The following is a 16,397-nucleotide window of genomic DNA, read 5'->3' on the forward strand; positions in this document are numbered from 1 at the left end:
CTTCATTCCTGATTCTTTACTCCTTCCTTGATTCCTCCAAAGCTAAGAAAACTCCGAGAAAAAAACTAAAAAGTTAAGAACAAGAAGTAGGGCAAAACAGATTAAATCGAAGGAACGCCTGCGATATTTTCTAGGAAGAAGCCGCATATCATTCATCAGCAGTGCTGCCTGGGTAGAAATAGAATCATCTCATCTGGGGTCAGTCAGTCAGGAGGATTCAGGAGTATAGACATTAGCTTCGGCTTCAAGGAAACGACTGCGATGTTTATCTTCCAAATGTTGCTGTGAAACTAACAAAAGATAAGAAGAGATATAATTAACAAAAAATCACAATTCCAATTCTCAATTACAGCGAAGAACAAACACATTCTAATATAAATTTTTTTCTTGAAAAAAAAAAAACACATACAGAAAGGCAAGCTCTGTATTTCTGCCACTCGGATACGCATTCCTCTTTGTCCCACTGACCCTTCAATAATTTCTCAGAGTACCACCTGCTTTATCATATCAGAAACATTCATCAAAGAACTGCAAACAGAGAGAGAGAGAGAGAGAGATTGAGATTGAGATTTGACCTGTTGAAGCCTTGGTGATATGCAGCTCTGAGATGAGCACAAGGAGATGTTGAAGAAGAAGAATCACTCCTCTTATCTTTCTTAATAATCCCCATACTTATTCATCCAAAAAAAACAATAATCTGCATACCATACAGAGAGATACCGAGAAATCGTGAATCACCTTCCTTGATCTGCTGCCGATCTCCTCCTATTCAAACTCTATACTCTCAGACCCAGTTCTTGTTTCTCTGCCCCGATCGGTGTTTACAGTATTCAAATCATAATCTCAGAACTTTTGTGCATTGGGGGTGGGGTTTCAGGGGAGATCGAGAGTTAGGTTAGGGCGAGTACACCGAAAAGCAGCAGGAGCAGCAGTAGCAGGGTGAGAGAGAGGATGTCGCCGTCGCCGTCGCAGTAGCAACCAGATTTGCTCACGACTTGGCCTTCCTTCGTTGGTTTTCTTTCCAAATAGCTCTTGTGTTTTGTTGATTTTTACTGTTCAGAACTCAGATTACACGAAACTTATCTACCTCTTAAAATTTTCAGAGTCCTTGGAGTTGTGAGAGAGAGAGAATGTCGCCGTCGCCGTCGCCGTCGCCGTCGCCGTCGCCACTAAGGAGTTGTGAGAGGGATGAGTGAGAGAGGGAGGGATTCAAGAGAGGTTCTGCTGGGAATTTTCATTCGATTTGAAACCCTAGGCAAATGAGTGAAATGTGTTCAGTTTGAGGGAGATAAGTTCGGTTTGGTTTGTTTTGAACCAGTTAGATGGGGTTGGTTTGAGGTTTAAAGTGGTTCAAATAGATGTAATCTGGATTTCAAAAAAATTTGAATTTTTTAAATAACTACCGTTGGATGGTTGTCAAGACACATGGCACGCTAGGAACGCACGGAAGTAGGATGGAAGTAGAGTTGAGGAAGTAGAGGATGTGGATCCGTTTTGTTGTCTCTAGTTACTCTACTCTTCATACCAATTTGATTCCTGAAGCAAAGACAAAGGTCACAGAGTAAGCGAGCAACATAAAGTAAACATGGGGTACCAAATGGTACACAATTATGTTTGATTCTTGGACCGACCTAAAGAAGAGGTCTTGGGTTAATGTGATAGTTTACTTTACTAGGAGCTTGTGTTTCTGAAATGCATTGAATGTGGTTCAAATAGTATAATTATTGGATTTTTATGTAGAGAAATTTCTGTTGTCATTGAAATACTTGGACCAAAAAATGATGTGCAATTCGTTTTCTATAATGGTGCTAACATAATTGTTGTGGTGATATATTGATTGGAAAATGGATTCATATACATATATCTATATAGGACAAATTGTGTTGCACATGGTGTTAATTTGTTTTTAAAGGATATCACCAAGCATATTAGATTGGTAAGGGAAACTATTGATGATGGGAAACATATAGTGGATTATATGCACTGACACACAATTGTTATAACCTTAAAGAAACAAGTCACCAATTATAAAGAGATTAAGCAGCCTTGCAAGACAAGGTTAACTTTGGAAACAACCTCTCAGTGAAAGCAGGGGTAAGGCTGCGTATATTTTGACCCACCTCAGACCCTACAGTGGCGGGAGCCTCGTGAATTAGGTACGCCCTTTTACGTCGATGCAAGACAAGGTTAACTGATTTTTTTATGTTTCTCATTACAATTAAGAACGAATTAAGGCTTTTAGTTGCATCATTTTGACTGGAGAGGTTTTCATTGCAATAGGGCTGAAATAACAGTAAAAATTGTGATGATAATTCAATTTGATTTATTTTGTGACGGGACAAAGGATGTTGTTGCTTGCATGGATCCACTCATTTGGATTCTTCACCTTGTTGGTTCAGAGTGGTCTATTATAAGTTACTTTTTTTTTCGGTAGAATACTATAAGGTACTTATAAGAAGCGACTAATAGGGCAAAAGAAGAATTAAGGAAATCAAGGGAGAACAATGGAGTGAAGTACTTAACCATCATGGATTTATTTAATAGTAGGTTAGAAAATAATATTATTCGTAATGTTCAAGTGCTTGTTGTACCTCATAATCCTTCTTCTATGTTTGATGATCAACTTATTATTGAGACATCTAAACTTGTAGAAGTACAAAAATTTATTTTAGCAACCATGGTTCCTCTAGGAGATCATGATTAATTCACTGCAAAAATGGTTGATTATCAAATGAAGAGCCCAAGTGTGTTCAATATCACAGTAAAGTCTATGATGAAAACTAACTATTCAAGTAAGTGTGTTAGTTAATTAAGTTAATGCTTTTACTATTAAATACACCATCCTTATATTTTTTTTACTTGTGCTTATATGTAAGGATTTGGTAGGAATATATGAGTGGTGAGTTTCCTATGGTTCAAAAGGTTGCTTGCAAAATCTTGAATCGATCTTGTAGCTCTTCTCCTTGTGAGCGAGACTGGAGTGTTTGCGATGCAACACAAACAAAGAAGAGGAATATATTAACCCCAGATATGTAAGAAGATTTGGCATACATCAAAATGAATTCTTTGATGAAAAAGAAGTATGAAAGCCGAACATTTTAGGATGCAATATCTATTGACTTGGAAATGCTTAGTGACTTGCCTGATGTAGACAAAGGTACTTGAAGAGATATATGTTGAACTTGATCAACCTGACCCTGCATTTTGAAACATTTGTGTTATGGGTTTTAAAGTGCTGTATCTTTTAATGAAACTGAATGATGTAATTTAAATGGTCTATTTTGGATGATTGTATTTGGATGTTTGGATGATGTATTTTGGATTTTTTTGGATGATGCATTTGGATTTTTGGATTATTTATTTTGGACCTCACATGGACTCCACCAAGGTAGGGTGCTCGGGTAGGACGGTCATTTTATCCTTGCCTGTGTGAGACTACACGCAGATCACACAAGCAACGGCAACCGAGGATCCTGATCCATCTAGGGATGTAAACGGATTAGATTTGGCTCGGATGGTGCTATATCCGTATCCGCATTCGATTAGCTTTCGGACGAATTTGGATAGTACTAAACAGATACGGATCGAATATTTTATCTATTTACATATAAATATAACTTTTCGGGTAGCTATAGCCTATCCATATCTATATCCATATCCATATCCATATCCGTTTAGCTTTGGAACGAATCCGGATAATGCTAAACAGATACGAACATGAATTTGAAAATGAATTTCGGCTATTCAATTATACCCCTAGATCCATCCATATATGAGGTCCACAAATGCCAAAGAATACCCACAGCCGTGACCACATTTGTTTCTGTATTCTGATATATATCTTACGGGGTGCCACGTTTTCACTCGGGCGTGGCTGTTCTGTGAAAACGTGGACCCCGTAAGAGATACTTCAATGACTCACCGTAGAAGGATGACGTTATGAGGAAAAGTCTATAATATCTTTCAAATTTTCAAACTTCAATTAGGCTTTCGAAGAAAATTTCCCGACAATAAGGGGTACTTCTGGAAGGAAATAAGAAAATATCGCTTTTCCCATCAAACTTCAATAGACCCAACAGAAAATGACGGAAAACTCCTTAACTTTATTTTAATCAACGAAAAGTCAGACTACCAACTCATCCTCGCCAAGAAAATGAACAACCGACTACGTGTAATTCCTTAAAACAAAAAGGTTAGTTTAGTATATTCAAAATTTCTAGCTTCTTCTAAGTTTAACCCCCTCTTACGACAAAATTATGCAGCTAATGCCAGCTCAAATCGTCCAAACAATTCAAAAACATAAGGGTATTTTTGTCATAAAATGGTACTAAAATTTATTTTAGTAGAAATAGGGGTTAATGCCCTACCGCCCTACTCTTTCAGAAATAGGGTTTTCTCGGGTTGTCGCTTCTTGGAATCGATTATATAAAGCTGTCCTCAAATCCTCATCTTCCATTCCGTTCCGTGAAGCAAAGGATACTCGGAGAGGCTAGGGTTCCTCGGGACATCAACTTTCAACTAAGGTAACATGTTTCTTAGCTTTTGTTCTCGTGTTTCGATTCGCTGAATCTTTGTTTATTTGATGCGTTATTCGTTTTTAATTTCTTTTGTTTGATTGAGAAGTGTTTGATTCACATGTGAAGGTCTCAATCTTCTTTGTTTTCTTGTTTGAATCTTCTATTTGTTTCTTAAACGATATTTTTTTATATGTAAATGATGGAGCTCGTGTTCGTGGTTTTTGAATTCATAAAATTTAATTTGCGATGCTCGTTTGAATCTGAAAATGGATTTGGTTATCTTATTTGGTTGTTCCTCTTTTGAAACATTAGATCTGCTTATTTCTTATTAACATACTATTTTTATTTCGTTGTATTCTGTTTTTCACCGATTAATTGAATTCTTACATGTAAAAAGTTTAAAATTTGGTCTATTTCAGAATTTTCAGTGTTGGTATCGATGATTTAGATTAGATCTCAGGGAAAGCTGATCTCGTATGTCTGTATGTTAAAGAGTGTTATCTGTTGAAAATATGGAATTTAAATTAGGAATGTGTCGATTAGCTTTTTTTATCATCCTAATAGGTTCGTGAAATTGATCTGGTTGTTCTTGTCGATTGTATGGATATTATTTTTATTGTCAATCCTTTAAACAAGAGGTTCAAAACCTGAATACTACTGCAAATACGATGGTTTGGATATTGTTTTAGCTTCTTTTTCCCCAACTTGTTTTGTCATTGCAAGTCGAAGCAATAGCAAGCTCTTAGCCTTATATTAGTTTGAAATTGTTGACCGTTGTTTAATGTTACTGCTTACGCTTGAATTTTCTTTTCTGAGGTTACTTTCTTAACCTGATAGATATTAGAATTTTCTTTTGGTTACAGATGATTAATTTGAATAGTAGGTGATGTTTTCTTCAATACTTTTGTTTGGTCCTTGTTCCCAACTTAACAGAGTTGCTACTAGGTAGTGGAACTATTGTTTGATGGGACATGATGAAATAATATCTGTCCTCATACTGGGCATGATTGTTGCATATTTCTGTTGGATACAAGTTTTTTTTTTTTTTTTTTTTTCCCTAGCTTGCCGTTTAGATGCAATGTTAATCATCCCTTGGCCCAGCATGATGTTTGTTGCGTGGTCTAATTTTGGTCAATTTGATAGTTGGCTAAAGTTTGTTAAGAGTGAGGATGAGATGGAATCAACTCTCTTTTTGGGTGGTTGGTTATACATAACCTTCCTACCAAAAAAAAGGGTTATGCACAACCTAGGGAATGCTCGGGTTATTATCTTTTTCCAGAGTAGTATTTGATTGCATTGCGTAGTCCACATTATATAGTTCGTTAACTTATTCACTACTGAGATTTTCCATGTACCTAGTGGCAAGAAATGATGAGATATGTCTGCTTCTTTGTCATGATTTCCGGTATAAAATCTTAGAATCAACAGTATGTTTTTTAGGTGGGTGCAACAGTAGTTTTAGATGTTTTTATGTATTTTTGCAGTTGTAGAAGGTGTAACTGATAATTATATGTTTAATTAGATTCCTGAACTTACAATCTAGGCCAGCTGTGTTTATTTTTATTAAATATAGGATAATGTTTTTGTTTTTAATGAGGATATTGGCATTTGGTATTACATGAATGCATGTATCTATAATTAGTTGGATTTGTTTTACTGTCGGGTTCTAAATCGGTTACTTTGTTTATCAACATGGCAGTTTGCTCTGCTATATCTGTAGATCGCCAAAGTGGAGGTAGTCAAGTTTGAAGCTTCTTTTATGTCTGAACGGGCCTCTCTCTATTTGGGATCGGTCGGGCTTCTTGGAGAGTATTGTCCTACTTCAAGGAAAAAGAACAGCCGCTGCATGCATCTCGGGCCGTTGCGGGATTTAACTCATTATCAGGGTTGCTATTGGATGCAGCCTTACTCATTTGTTGGGAATCAGTCCTGTATTGAAGAAGGAAGTGGCCTGCTGAAAAATAAAATTCCTGCCAGTTCAGTAGCCTTCAACTCAAGCTTCTGCTCTCTCTAATATATCTGTCATAGCATTTGTGTTCTGAAAAGTAAAGATGGCGCTGCAAAACATTGGTGCTTCAAACAGTGATGATGCATTCTACAGGTATAAGATGCCAAGAATGATAACCAAGATTGAAGGACGGGGAAATGGCATCAAGACCAATGTCGTCAACATGGTAGATATTGCGAAGGCTTTGGCAAGACCTGCTTCTTACACCACAAAGTACTTTGGTTGTGAACTAGGAGCCCAGTCCAAATTTGATGAGAAAACAGGTGTTTCCCTGGTGAATGGGGCCCATGATACTGCAAAACTTGCAGGGCTTCTGGAGAACTTCATCAAGAAATATGTTCAGTGCTATGGGTGTGGGAACCCTGAGACGGAGATAGTTATTACTAAGACTCAGATGATCACCCTCAAATGTGCTGCCTGTGGTTATGTTTCTGATGTTGACATGAGGGACAAACTCACAACCTTCATAGTCAAGAACCCTCCTGAAACAAAGAAGGGATCCAAGGATAAGAAAGTAATGAGGAGGGCAGAGAAAGAACGCCTCAAGGAAGGTGAGGCTGCAGATGAGGAGCAGAAGAAGCTTAAGAAAGAGGTGAAGAAGAAGGCTCCCTCTAAGGATGTGCCCTCCAAAGGAGCCTCAACCAAGAAGAAGGCCAATTTATCTGATGAGGATCGATCTTCACCAACTCGCAGCCAAGCTGATGAGAATGAAGCTGCCAATGACGATGATGACATCCAGTGGCAGACTGACACCTCTCTTGAGGCAGCTCGTCAACGTATCCAGGAGCAGTTGAGTTCAGTTACAGCCGAGATGGTTATGCTCTCAACCACTGAAGAGACACCAAAAGCAAAGAAAACAGAAGTTGCTGGCAAGAACGGCACACCAGAAGCAGTCGCAAAATCTGACCACAAAGGAGGGGAGAATGGGACTGCTGTTGAGAGCACTCAGGAAAGGCTTGTCAAGGAGATCAGAGGGAGTCTGAAGAAAGGATGCACTGTTAGCCAGCTGCAGTCTACCTTGGGATCCCTGTCAGGTACTCCCCAGGAGGTCATGAATGCTTTGTTTGAAGCTCTCTTTGGTGGTGTGGAGAAGGGATTTGCCAAAGAAGTGGCCAAGAAAAAGAATTACCTTGCTGCTGCTGCATCAGGTGAAGATGGATCACAAATGCGTCTGCTGTGGGCAATTGTGGATTTCTGTGGAAAGGCAAGCCCTGAAGTGGTGAAGGAGGTTGCTGTGGCTGTAAAGTCGCTGTACGACATCGATGTTCTGGAGGAAGAAACTATTGTACAGTGGTATCAGGAAGGCTTGGCCGGAGGCAACAAGAACTCCCAGGTCTGGAAGAATGTGAAGCCATTTATTGAATGGCTTCAGAGCGCAGAGTCCGAATCCGAGGAGTGATTTGTGGTAGCTAAGTCAAGCCTTGCGAAGTTACTCGATTGGCATCGTTTGGGTTTGTTTCTTCTGTCTTGCTAGTAAGTGTGGTGTCTGTCTTTGGGGGTGTTGGTGCTTGCTTTAATAAGGAAGATACAGTTATTATCTCTCAATATTTCTTATTTTGAAATGTTTCAATTTACTGTTTTGGGTACTCATATCCTTTTTAAGGTATCATAATGTTAAGGTGAATTGTTTCTGCTCTCTGTTATTGGCTTAGTTTCTTGAGCTGGTCCCTTTTTGTGTTTAGTTTCGGAGATTTCAGGTTTCAACATGGGTTTTCTTCGTGTCATTTGTTTGTTAATTTCTGCCAGGAGCATCGGTTTTTTCAGATTCTGGCTGGATCATACGATTTTTAATATCATTGGCTCTACGCGCCTAGCATTAGATTATGAGTTTGACTAATGGGAACTCTCAGGTTTCTTCTTGTTGGGCGATGCAACCCAGGCCTAGTATTTGCGATGTACAATGGTCTTCATGGCCACGATTCTGGAATTGAAGTTGGATTTGAGCATGAGGGGTGGCATATATGCAAGGGGAAATGTGTGGATTGTGGGGAGGTCTAGTGGTCTCATACCAGGTTGTTTTCTAACCAAGTTTGTTTATTGCAGAAGAGGTTCTTAGTCTAGGTCTAAATTTATGCTTGAATGTGAAATGAAACCCTTCTGAAGAAGTCCTTGTCAGCCACCTACTTTATGCAGATGAAACTATTCTCTTCAACAATGGAAGTCAAGGATGTAATGGTGCTGTGGAGACAAGCTTGTGTGAGGGCTCGAGGAGTTCAGCCAGAAAAAAAGAAAAAGGTGCGAGGGCTTAAGGGTCTTGATGGGTGGTCCTAATGCTTGCGGAGGTGTACAAGTGTGTTGGTGTGTGCATGGCCCATGTGTCAAAGGAAAGGGGCTTGTGCATGCCCATAGCCCAAGTGCTTGGAGGAGAGAGGACGCCCATGACTCATTTTCCTTGGGCGTGTATGTGACTGATGTGATTAGAGCATGGTGCTCGTAGGCTATGGTGCTAGGTGTGTGCAGAGGCTTGTAGGGGCCCAAGGCATAGCATGTTGGTGCATTGAGGGGAAGTTATTGCCTCATGACGATACAAAACTCCAGTAATCGTGTATGAAAATTTGAAGGGCTCTTTCTCTACTAGAAAAGGGTTAAAAACTGAAGTTAGTTTGAGGAAGGGTAATGTGTCTCACCCACTTCATGCCATGGGATCGAGGCAAGCCACAAGCAAGGTACTCGCTAGTTGAAGAAGGCTATGATTGTAAGTTTAGTTACTGACGTGAACCATATTCAGCAGAAGGTGCATGGTGTGTTGTTGGGTAGTCAAAAGTTCGTGACTATGCGTCAATGCATCAGTGGCACACAATCTTGAGTGAGAGGACTATCTCGTGTCTTGAATGCAGGTGTGCCTGTCTTTGGCATGGTGGGTTCAACCTTGGACGTGTCAGTGTGGTGTTAACTATTAGTTTGCGTGGAGCGACAGTGATGCCACTACATGGACAAATGTACCGTAGGATTAGCCAACCTTCGGTATGTGTGTTGTATGGAGCAAGAGAGCTTCATGGCTCATTCGAGTATATTTTGACCATAGTTAGCAAAAAGGGTAACGGTAATAAAATGGAGTTTTATGGTACGGTTTTAAATGGTAAAAATTTGTAAATGGACGGTCAATTAAAACGGTCAAAAAAATAGAAAATGGTAAAAAACAAAAAACGGACGGTACAGGTTTTAAACGTTTATATTTTTAAAAAACGTCATTATTCTCATATAAATTGAGGAATTTTTATTTGAAATACATGTTTTTATTTCTGGTATTCATGCATTGACTTTGAGTTGAAGGTGATATCATAAAGAATGTAATTCTTCGAGTCATTATTACGTCGGTGAAAGAATCAAGTCGATCAAAGTTCGGGAGAGAGAGATATGGTCAGTTAAGTCCAAGGTTTTACAAAAAGTCAAAAAACGGGAACGTGTTTTAAATGCATTTTAAACTCGTTTAAAACGGGAATGCTTGTCGTTTGCTGTTTTTTATCGTATGTTTGGAAAATATATGGCAAAACATGTTTAAAATGATAAAAAACAGGAACGTGTTTAAAACGGCGCATTTTTACTAATAGTGGTTTTGACAGTGCAAGCATGGTGAGGAGGTGATATTGGTTGTGCCAAGGATTAGTGACACTGGTGGTTGGGTAAGACAAGGAAACCTATTTTGTTGGATAGGTGTATGTGTTTTATGCAAGGAGACCGCTCCAAAGGTGTCAAAGATGAGGCATCGAGTGGCATGAGGTGTTGCAACTGAATCGGTACGATGCTATGGAAGGAAATTGTGGACTGATTCGAGTAGGCCTCGACATCAATTGTGACTTTGATGTAGTGAATATCCATTGCACATATTGGATGCATGCTTGGGTGAAAATAATATTATTCTGAAGGGGTAGGGCTGGCCTTGGCTAGGCATGGTCAAGGCGCTGCACGGGCATATGAACTTGAAGTTGAAATGTCTTTGATAGTTGGTATCAGAGTAGGAATGACATATTTTTATCCTTGCATGTACAAAACCAACGATACGAGATTGGCTAGGAATCGGTATCGATCTCCATCTCCACTAACATCGATCCGGAATGGTATGTATCGGTTGGGTTACCTATTTCCTTCAAAAAAAATTAGTGATTTTTTGTTTTTTTTTTCTAAAAACACTTTCACTCTTGTTTGTATTGACCCACCGATACGGGGATCGATCAAGAATCGATATCGGTCTCAATGGATACCGATCCGAATCGATCTGTATTGGTTAGGTTTAACCTTTTTTTGTTCAAAAAATAGATTTTATTTTAACATTTTTACCCTTGTCCGTACCAATCCACTGATTCAGTATCGACTAGGAATCGGTGTCGGTATCGGTCTCAGTAGATACCAATCTGTATCAGTTTGGATTGTTTAGGTTAACCTCTGTTTTCTTAAAAAAAATATGTATATATTTTATTTTACATTTTTACCCTTGTCCATACCGATCCATCGATATGGGATTGGTTAGGAATCGATACCGGTTGAGACCGATGTCGATACGAATCAGTATCGGTCTCAGTCGATACCGATTTGGATCGGTCCAGATCGGTTAGGTTTACCCATGATTTATCCTTGTCCATACCTATCCACCAACACGGGATAGGCCAGGAATCGATATCGGTCTCGATCGATACCGATACGAATTAGTATAGGTCTTAGTATATATCGATCCGTATTAGTCTGTTCAGTTTGGTTTACCCCTATTTTCTTCAAAAAATTAGTTTTTTTTTTTACATTTTTACCCTTGTTTGTATCGATCCACCGATATGGGATTGGCCAAGAATTGATATCGATCTCAATCGATACCGAGCAGATGCCAATCTAGATTTTTTTACACATTTTTTTGTTGTTATCCACACCAATTCACCAATACGGATCAACCGGAATTGTTATTGCTCTATTGATACCATTACGAATCTATCCCATAGAAAAGAATGAGAGAGAGATCAAATTTATCCCGCAAAAGCATGTGTAGGAGTAGATAGAAGATATACATAAAACTTCAATCAAAAGAACTAATAGATAGGTATGACAGAGAGATATTTTTTGAAAACCCTTAAATGGGCAAACTTGTAACTTGCAATATCAATTAGAATTAAATTATAAAAATCTTATTTAATTATAGGAAGTAATTTTTATTACTTAAATGAAATCAATGGTAAATATTACATGATTCCAAATCAAGGATTAAAAGGTTGGCTGCATGGAATATACACTATCCACACAACCAGGTAGAGTTCTTTATCCCTTATTTTTATTTCCCTCCAAACTAAGCAACAAAATTTTCGCTTCAAAAGATCTCAGAGAACACATCCATTAACCTAACAACAAACGTTCGTCGTTACTTAAAGAGAAAATTACTTGGACACCCCCTAGACTATAGCCTAATTACTTATTCTTCCTAACGTTTTAAAGAATTACTTGAACAGTCCTTGTAGTTTACCATTTCTTTCAAGTAGGTCCTGTCTGCTAGTTTAGTGATGATGTCATCAATTATTTTTTTTTGTAATGCCTAAACTACCCTTAAAGGGTAGTGAAGTGACCCTATTACCCTCTTCCTCATTCTTCTTCTTCTTGCAAATCACCGATTTCAGAAACCCTAATCGATTTCAGAAAATTTTCTCTGTTGTTAAACAAAGAAAATCGGGAGTGAAGAACAACTTCTTCTCGTTTTCTCTGGTTTTGGAGGATCTCCTGAATATTGGGTATTTATAGCCCCCTTCTTCTTCTCGTCTTCATTCCCAAGTGATATCAGCGGAGGCCGGCGAGTCTCCATGTAAGTGTTTTGAGCCCCCTTCCTCCTTCCTCTTCTTCGTCTCCGTTCCAAGTTGATAGCAGAGGCAAGTCTTCGTTCCTAGAATCTCAGTTGATTGCAACAGTAGCCAACGAGTCTCGGAACTATCTTCTTGGTAAGTCCCTTCCTCTTCCCAGTTGATAGCAGCGGCTAATCTTCATCTATGCGTCCCTTCCTCTTCCCTTAAGATCAGCTTTCTTCTTCATCCCCTACTCTCTTTGTCTCTTGCAGTTTGGATTTTTGGTAAAAGGCCTCTCTTCCCCCTCTCCCCTAAATTGGATCTTGATAAAAACTTTAAAAAAAGGGTTCCATTCTCGTTGGCCCCAAAAGATTACATTCTGAAATATAATTTTTTGATGGGTTACAAGAAAGAAATCTAAACTAAATAAGCAGCATCCCTTCCTCCCTAATCGATTTCAGAAAAAGCCAGAAAAAAAAGCCAGAAAAGAGCAGAGTCTTGACAGATGTTTAGGAAGTGTTTGGTTGAAAATGTTGGTGAATTGATGAATCTATGTGATTCATTTTTTTCTATGTATATGTGTATTATTTTTTGATCCACCTATAGACGAGAGGTGGACCCATATTTGATTTAAGGAAATTTTGACTAGTATAATATCCTGTTTATTTCATGCATCTATTTTGATCCCAACTATCAAGTTGAAGAACGAACTCCTCAACTCGCCTGGAGAACGAACTCGCCACTGCTGCGTTGCCGAAGGGAGAAGAAAGGTCGCCGTTGCCAGGAGAAGAAAGGTGGTCGTCGTTGCCGAAGGGAGAAGAAAGGCCGTAGAACTCATTCTCTGAGGTAGAAGCTCAAAAGCCGTAACGTCTCTGGTGCTGGTTCATTCTCTCTGAGAAGGCTTCGAAGCTCAAGCAAGCGGTGGTGGTTGTCTTTTTGAGAAGCTCCGAAGCTCTCATCTCTCCGAACGAAGGTACTCTCATATCCTTCTTCCTCTTCTCTGGTTTTGTTCACAAGGTGATTTCTAGTATGAGATCTAGAAAGAGAGAAGAAATAGAGATAAATGTCCAGCAAAAGATCGAGATGTTAGGTTTTGCCGTGATGAGATTTTTTTTTCCCATTCTGCGCTATCAGAAACCTAGATTTCTGTTTCAGAATTTGAATATATGGTTTTTTATTCTTCTCGGTTTTGATCCTTATTGCAATTTTCCTGTTTTGCTGCGATGAGATTTTTTTTTTCCTTAGTTTGCATATCCACAGTCCACTAATATGTTTCCTTGAATTTGATCATAATTGGGTCTTGTCATCTTCTAAAATCTTTCCTTCTCCTGACCATAATTTTGGGAAAGAATCCATGGGTCACATTTCTTCATATCTGGACTATCAGCCCCAACCTATTGTAAGCTTGGAAGCATTTAGGCTTAAACCTAAGATGCCATAATTTCCGTGCATTTCATGTATGATGGGAGTTTTTGGAGATTTGGGAGAGAACTTGAATATTGCTAATCATTTATGAGGTGAATCGAGTGCAGGAAGGAAACTGATGTTATGGTGGAGGAACACACCATGTTCGTTTCATTGACTTGTTTAATATTTCTTTTAAATTTTCTCCCATCTATTTCCACAAATATTAGGGATGACTGCTTGCTGCAATGGTTTGAGCTTGGGCTGCCGACTTGAGGATATGGTGCAAGTTTGAGGGCGGCCATTTCATGCAAAAAGAACCAATTCCAGTCCACCCTATAGGGATCCTTGAAAGCAGGACTTACACCATGTATAAGCCCTTCTATTTTATCCAAATTGGATGGTTCAGCCAATCTTCTGCATCCAAAAGTTGTTCAAGCAAGTCACCGGGCTCATGGCAAAAAACTTGGTCTGATTGTTCTGAATTTGGAAATTTGTTCTGAATTTACAAAAGTATTTCTCTATCTCTCTCCCTCTCTCTTACTCTTAGAGAGCTGTGTTGGGTGGTACACATTTGTACATATCTAATCACTGCAGGGAGCTATTCAGTATTCGATAGAAAGAGGACTTTAGGAATAAATTTCATATTTTCGGAGTGTTCCTAGAGATTCCCATCATTATATTGCTGTGACTTTCTAATTTGTGGAGAGTTCTTAAATTGTATTGTTTCTTAGTTGTTTAGGACTTTCTATTTTAGGCAGGTACTAAATTTTCATTGTTGCTTTGTAGTAAATTTCTCACTTTATTACAGAGTTTCTTATTTGGTTGTAATGATGGCAGCTTATAAATAAAGAACAAAGGCACACTAGCCCACAGATTTGGATGTTTTGAAAAACATGTATACTGTGGTGAATCAGTCACAGTCCTTGTGGTGAAGCAAGTAGCAACCCAAGGTGGTGAAACCTTGGTTTGGGACTGGTGGTGAAACCTTTCCCACAGGTCATAGATGGTGAAGACTATGATCAGAACCCCTTTTTTTCCTCTTTCTTTCATCACTGTTCAGCAGGTATTCCAGCGGCTATCTCTAACTCTTATTAGGTGATTTTAGAACTTTGTGTGCTTATTTAATCCTATTTTTTCTCTTCGATCAAGTTCTTTCTATCTATTATATTTTTTAGTGCTGTTTCATGTCTGCGATAAGGGTTATTTGACAGCATATAAGTCTGAAGCTTAGACTCTGTTTTTAGAGTATTTAAACATCAGATGGGGCTGAGTTTTGACTATGTTATTATTCTCTCCCCCTTCTACTCCATTCAACCCAAACTTGAGCATCATCATAGTGGTGGATTGAGAGTTATTCAAGTTCTCCGTACTTGCTATTTTCTGTTTTTTCTTAGTTCAATTTTTTGTCCATGTTTATGTCTCCTAATCTAGCCATCATCTTGTTTTGATATTTTAACCACTTACTCACCCCATTAGGACCTCTAATATATGCTAGTTTCAGCCCCATTAGATTTGGGATTTGCAAGTTCTAATCACATTTAGTCTCTGAAGTAGATGATGGAGGATCATCTACTCACCCCATTAGGATTTGAAGTAATCACATTTACCTTCTGTAACTCCCCTCCAGAAGGTAACACCACATTCCTTTATGATGATGTCAAAGGAAAAGAAAACAAAAAGATAGATTGATCCTCCATATTCGGTTTGAAATATGCATATGAGTTATGAGTGAGATTCTATGAAGTAAGAGGATGGAATTGCGAAATTCAAACTTGCAAATGTCAAATTTTACTTGTTGGGTCTTTAGCTCAAATTGGTAGAGCACTTGGAACATGAGGATGTCTCAAGCATGTTCTAAGAGGATGGTGGTTCAAATCCACCAGGACTCTTTTTATTCAATTGTTCATAAAAGATAATCATGAACATCATACAATGTATGCTTCTCAAGACCCTTTTTGTGCATCTCTGTCTCTCTTCTTTTTTTTTTTTTTTTTTTTTTTTTTTGTAATATACATTTTATTGAGGATTTGTAATAACTTTTAATGTCTTCACATCGTTCATTTTATTCATGTGATGAATGACAATGACAACTGTTGGATAAGAACTCTATTAACTCCTATTTTAATTCAAGTTTAAACATTAGTTGTATGCAAAATGCTTCATAATTGTTTCATTTTCTAGCCATAGAGTAGCCAATGTGATGATAGGATCTATCTGAACCAAACAGTTTTTCATATAGATTCAATCTGAATCCAACTGACAGAATTAGAGAAACCAAACAATTTTTCATATAAATCCAAGTAGAATCCAACTGATAGACTCAGGGTAACCAAACAATTTTTCAGGATGATTCAACTAACAGACTCAGGGTAACCAAACAGTTAATCTGTTAGGACAATGGATCCATTGGTGCAACACCAATTGGTTCCTCACCAATATCAATGCAACCACCAATTGGTTCTTTGAACCAAACACTTCCTTAAATTCACCTGCAAAGCTGCAGAGTACAAAGAAACATAAATCTCAGATGATCATTAGTCCTTTTCATGAACCCATCAATGTGACAATGTCTCCTTGAATCTCAGTGTTCCTAATTCTCAAAACCCCGATTTTATACCCTTTTGTTCATTAAAGTTTTTTCCAGAGCTTACAAGCTGCAATGAAGAACAGAGCTGTACCAGTAGTACTAGGGTGTCTTCTCATTTGAGCTTC

General features: G+C 38.4%; 2 protein-coding genes across 2 annotated transcripts; one reads left to right on the forward strand and one right to left on the reverse strand.

The window, feature by feature from the left end:
• Nucleotides 1-207: 207 nt before the first annotated feature.
• Nucleotides 208-670, reverse strand: LOC122654958 (uncharacterized protein At4g33100-like). The gene is made up of 3 exons (XM_043849211.1): nucleotides 576-670; nucleotides 410-494; nucleotides 208-282 (listed from the first exon to the last, which is right to left on the reverse strand). The coding sequence occupies exons 1-3, from the start codon at nucleotides 668-670 to the stop codon at nucleotides 208-210; spliced, it is 255 nt and encodes an 84-aa protein (XP_043705146.1).
• Nucleotides 671-4,369: 3,699 nt separating this feature from the next.
• On the forward strand, nucleotides 4,370-8,007 carry LOC122654652 (eukaryotic translation initiation factor 5-like). The gene is made up of 2 exons (XM_043848851.1): nucleotides 4,370-4,523; nucleotides 6,217-8,007. Exon 2 carries the CDS (start codon nucleotides 6,569-6,571, stop codon nucleotides 7,922-7,924), a length of 1,356 nt encoding a protein of 451 aa, XP_043704786.1. The 5' UTR covers nucleotides 4,370-4,523; nucleotides 6,217-6,568; the 3' UTR covers nucleotides 7,925-8,007.
• The last annotated feature ends 8,390 nt before the right edge of the window (nucleotides 8,008-16,397 follow it).

This window comes from Telopea speciosissima, chromosome 3 (genome assembly GCF_018873765.1).
Source record: "Telopea speciosissima isolate NSW1024214 ecotype Mountain lineage chromosome 3, Tspe_v1, whole genome shotgun sequence".
Classification (NCBI taxonomy): Eukaryota; Viridiplantae; Streptophyta; class Magnoliopsida; order Proteales; family Proteaceae; genus Telopea; species Telopea speciosissima.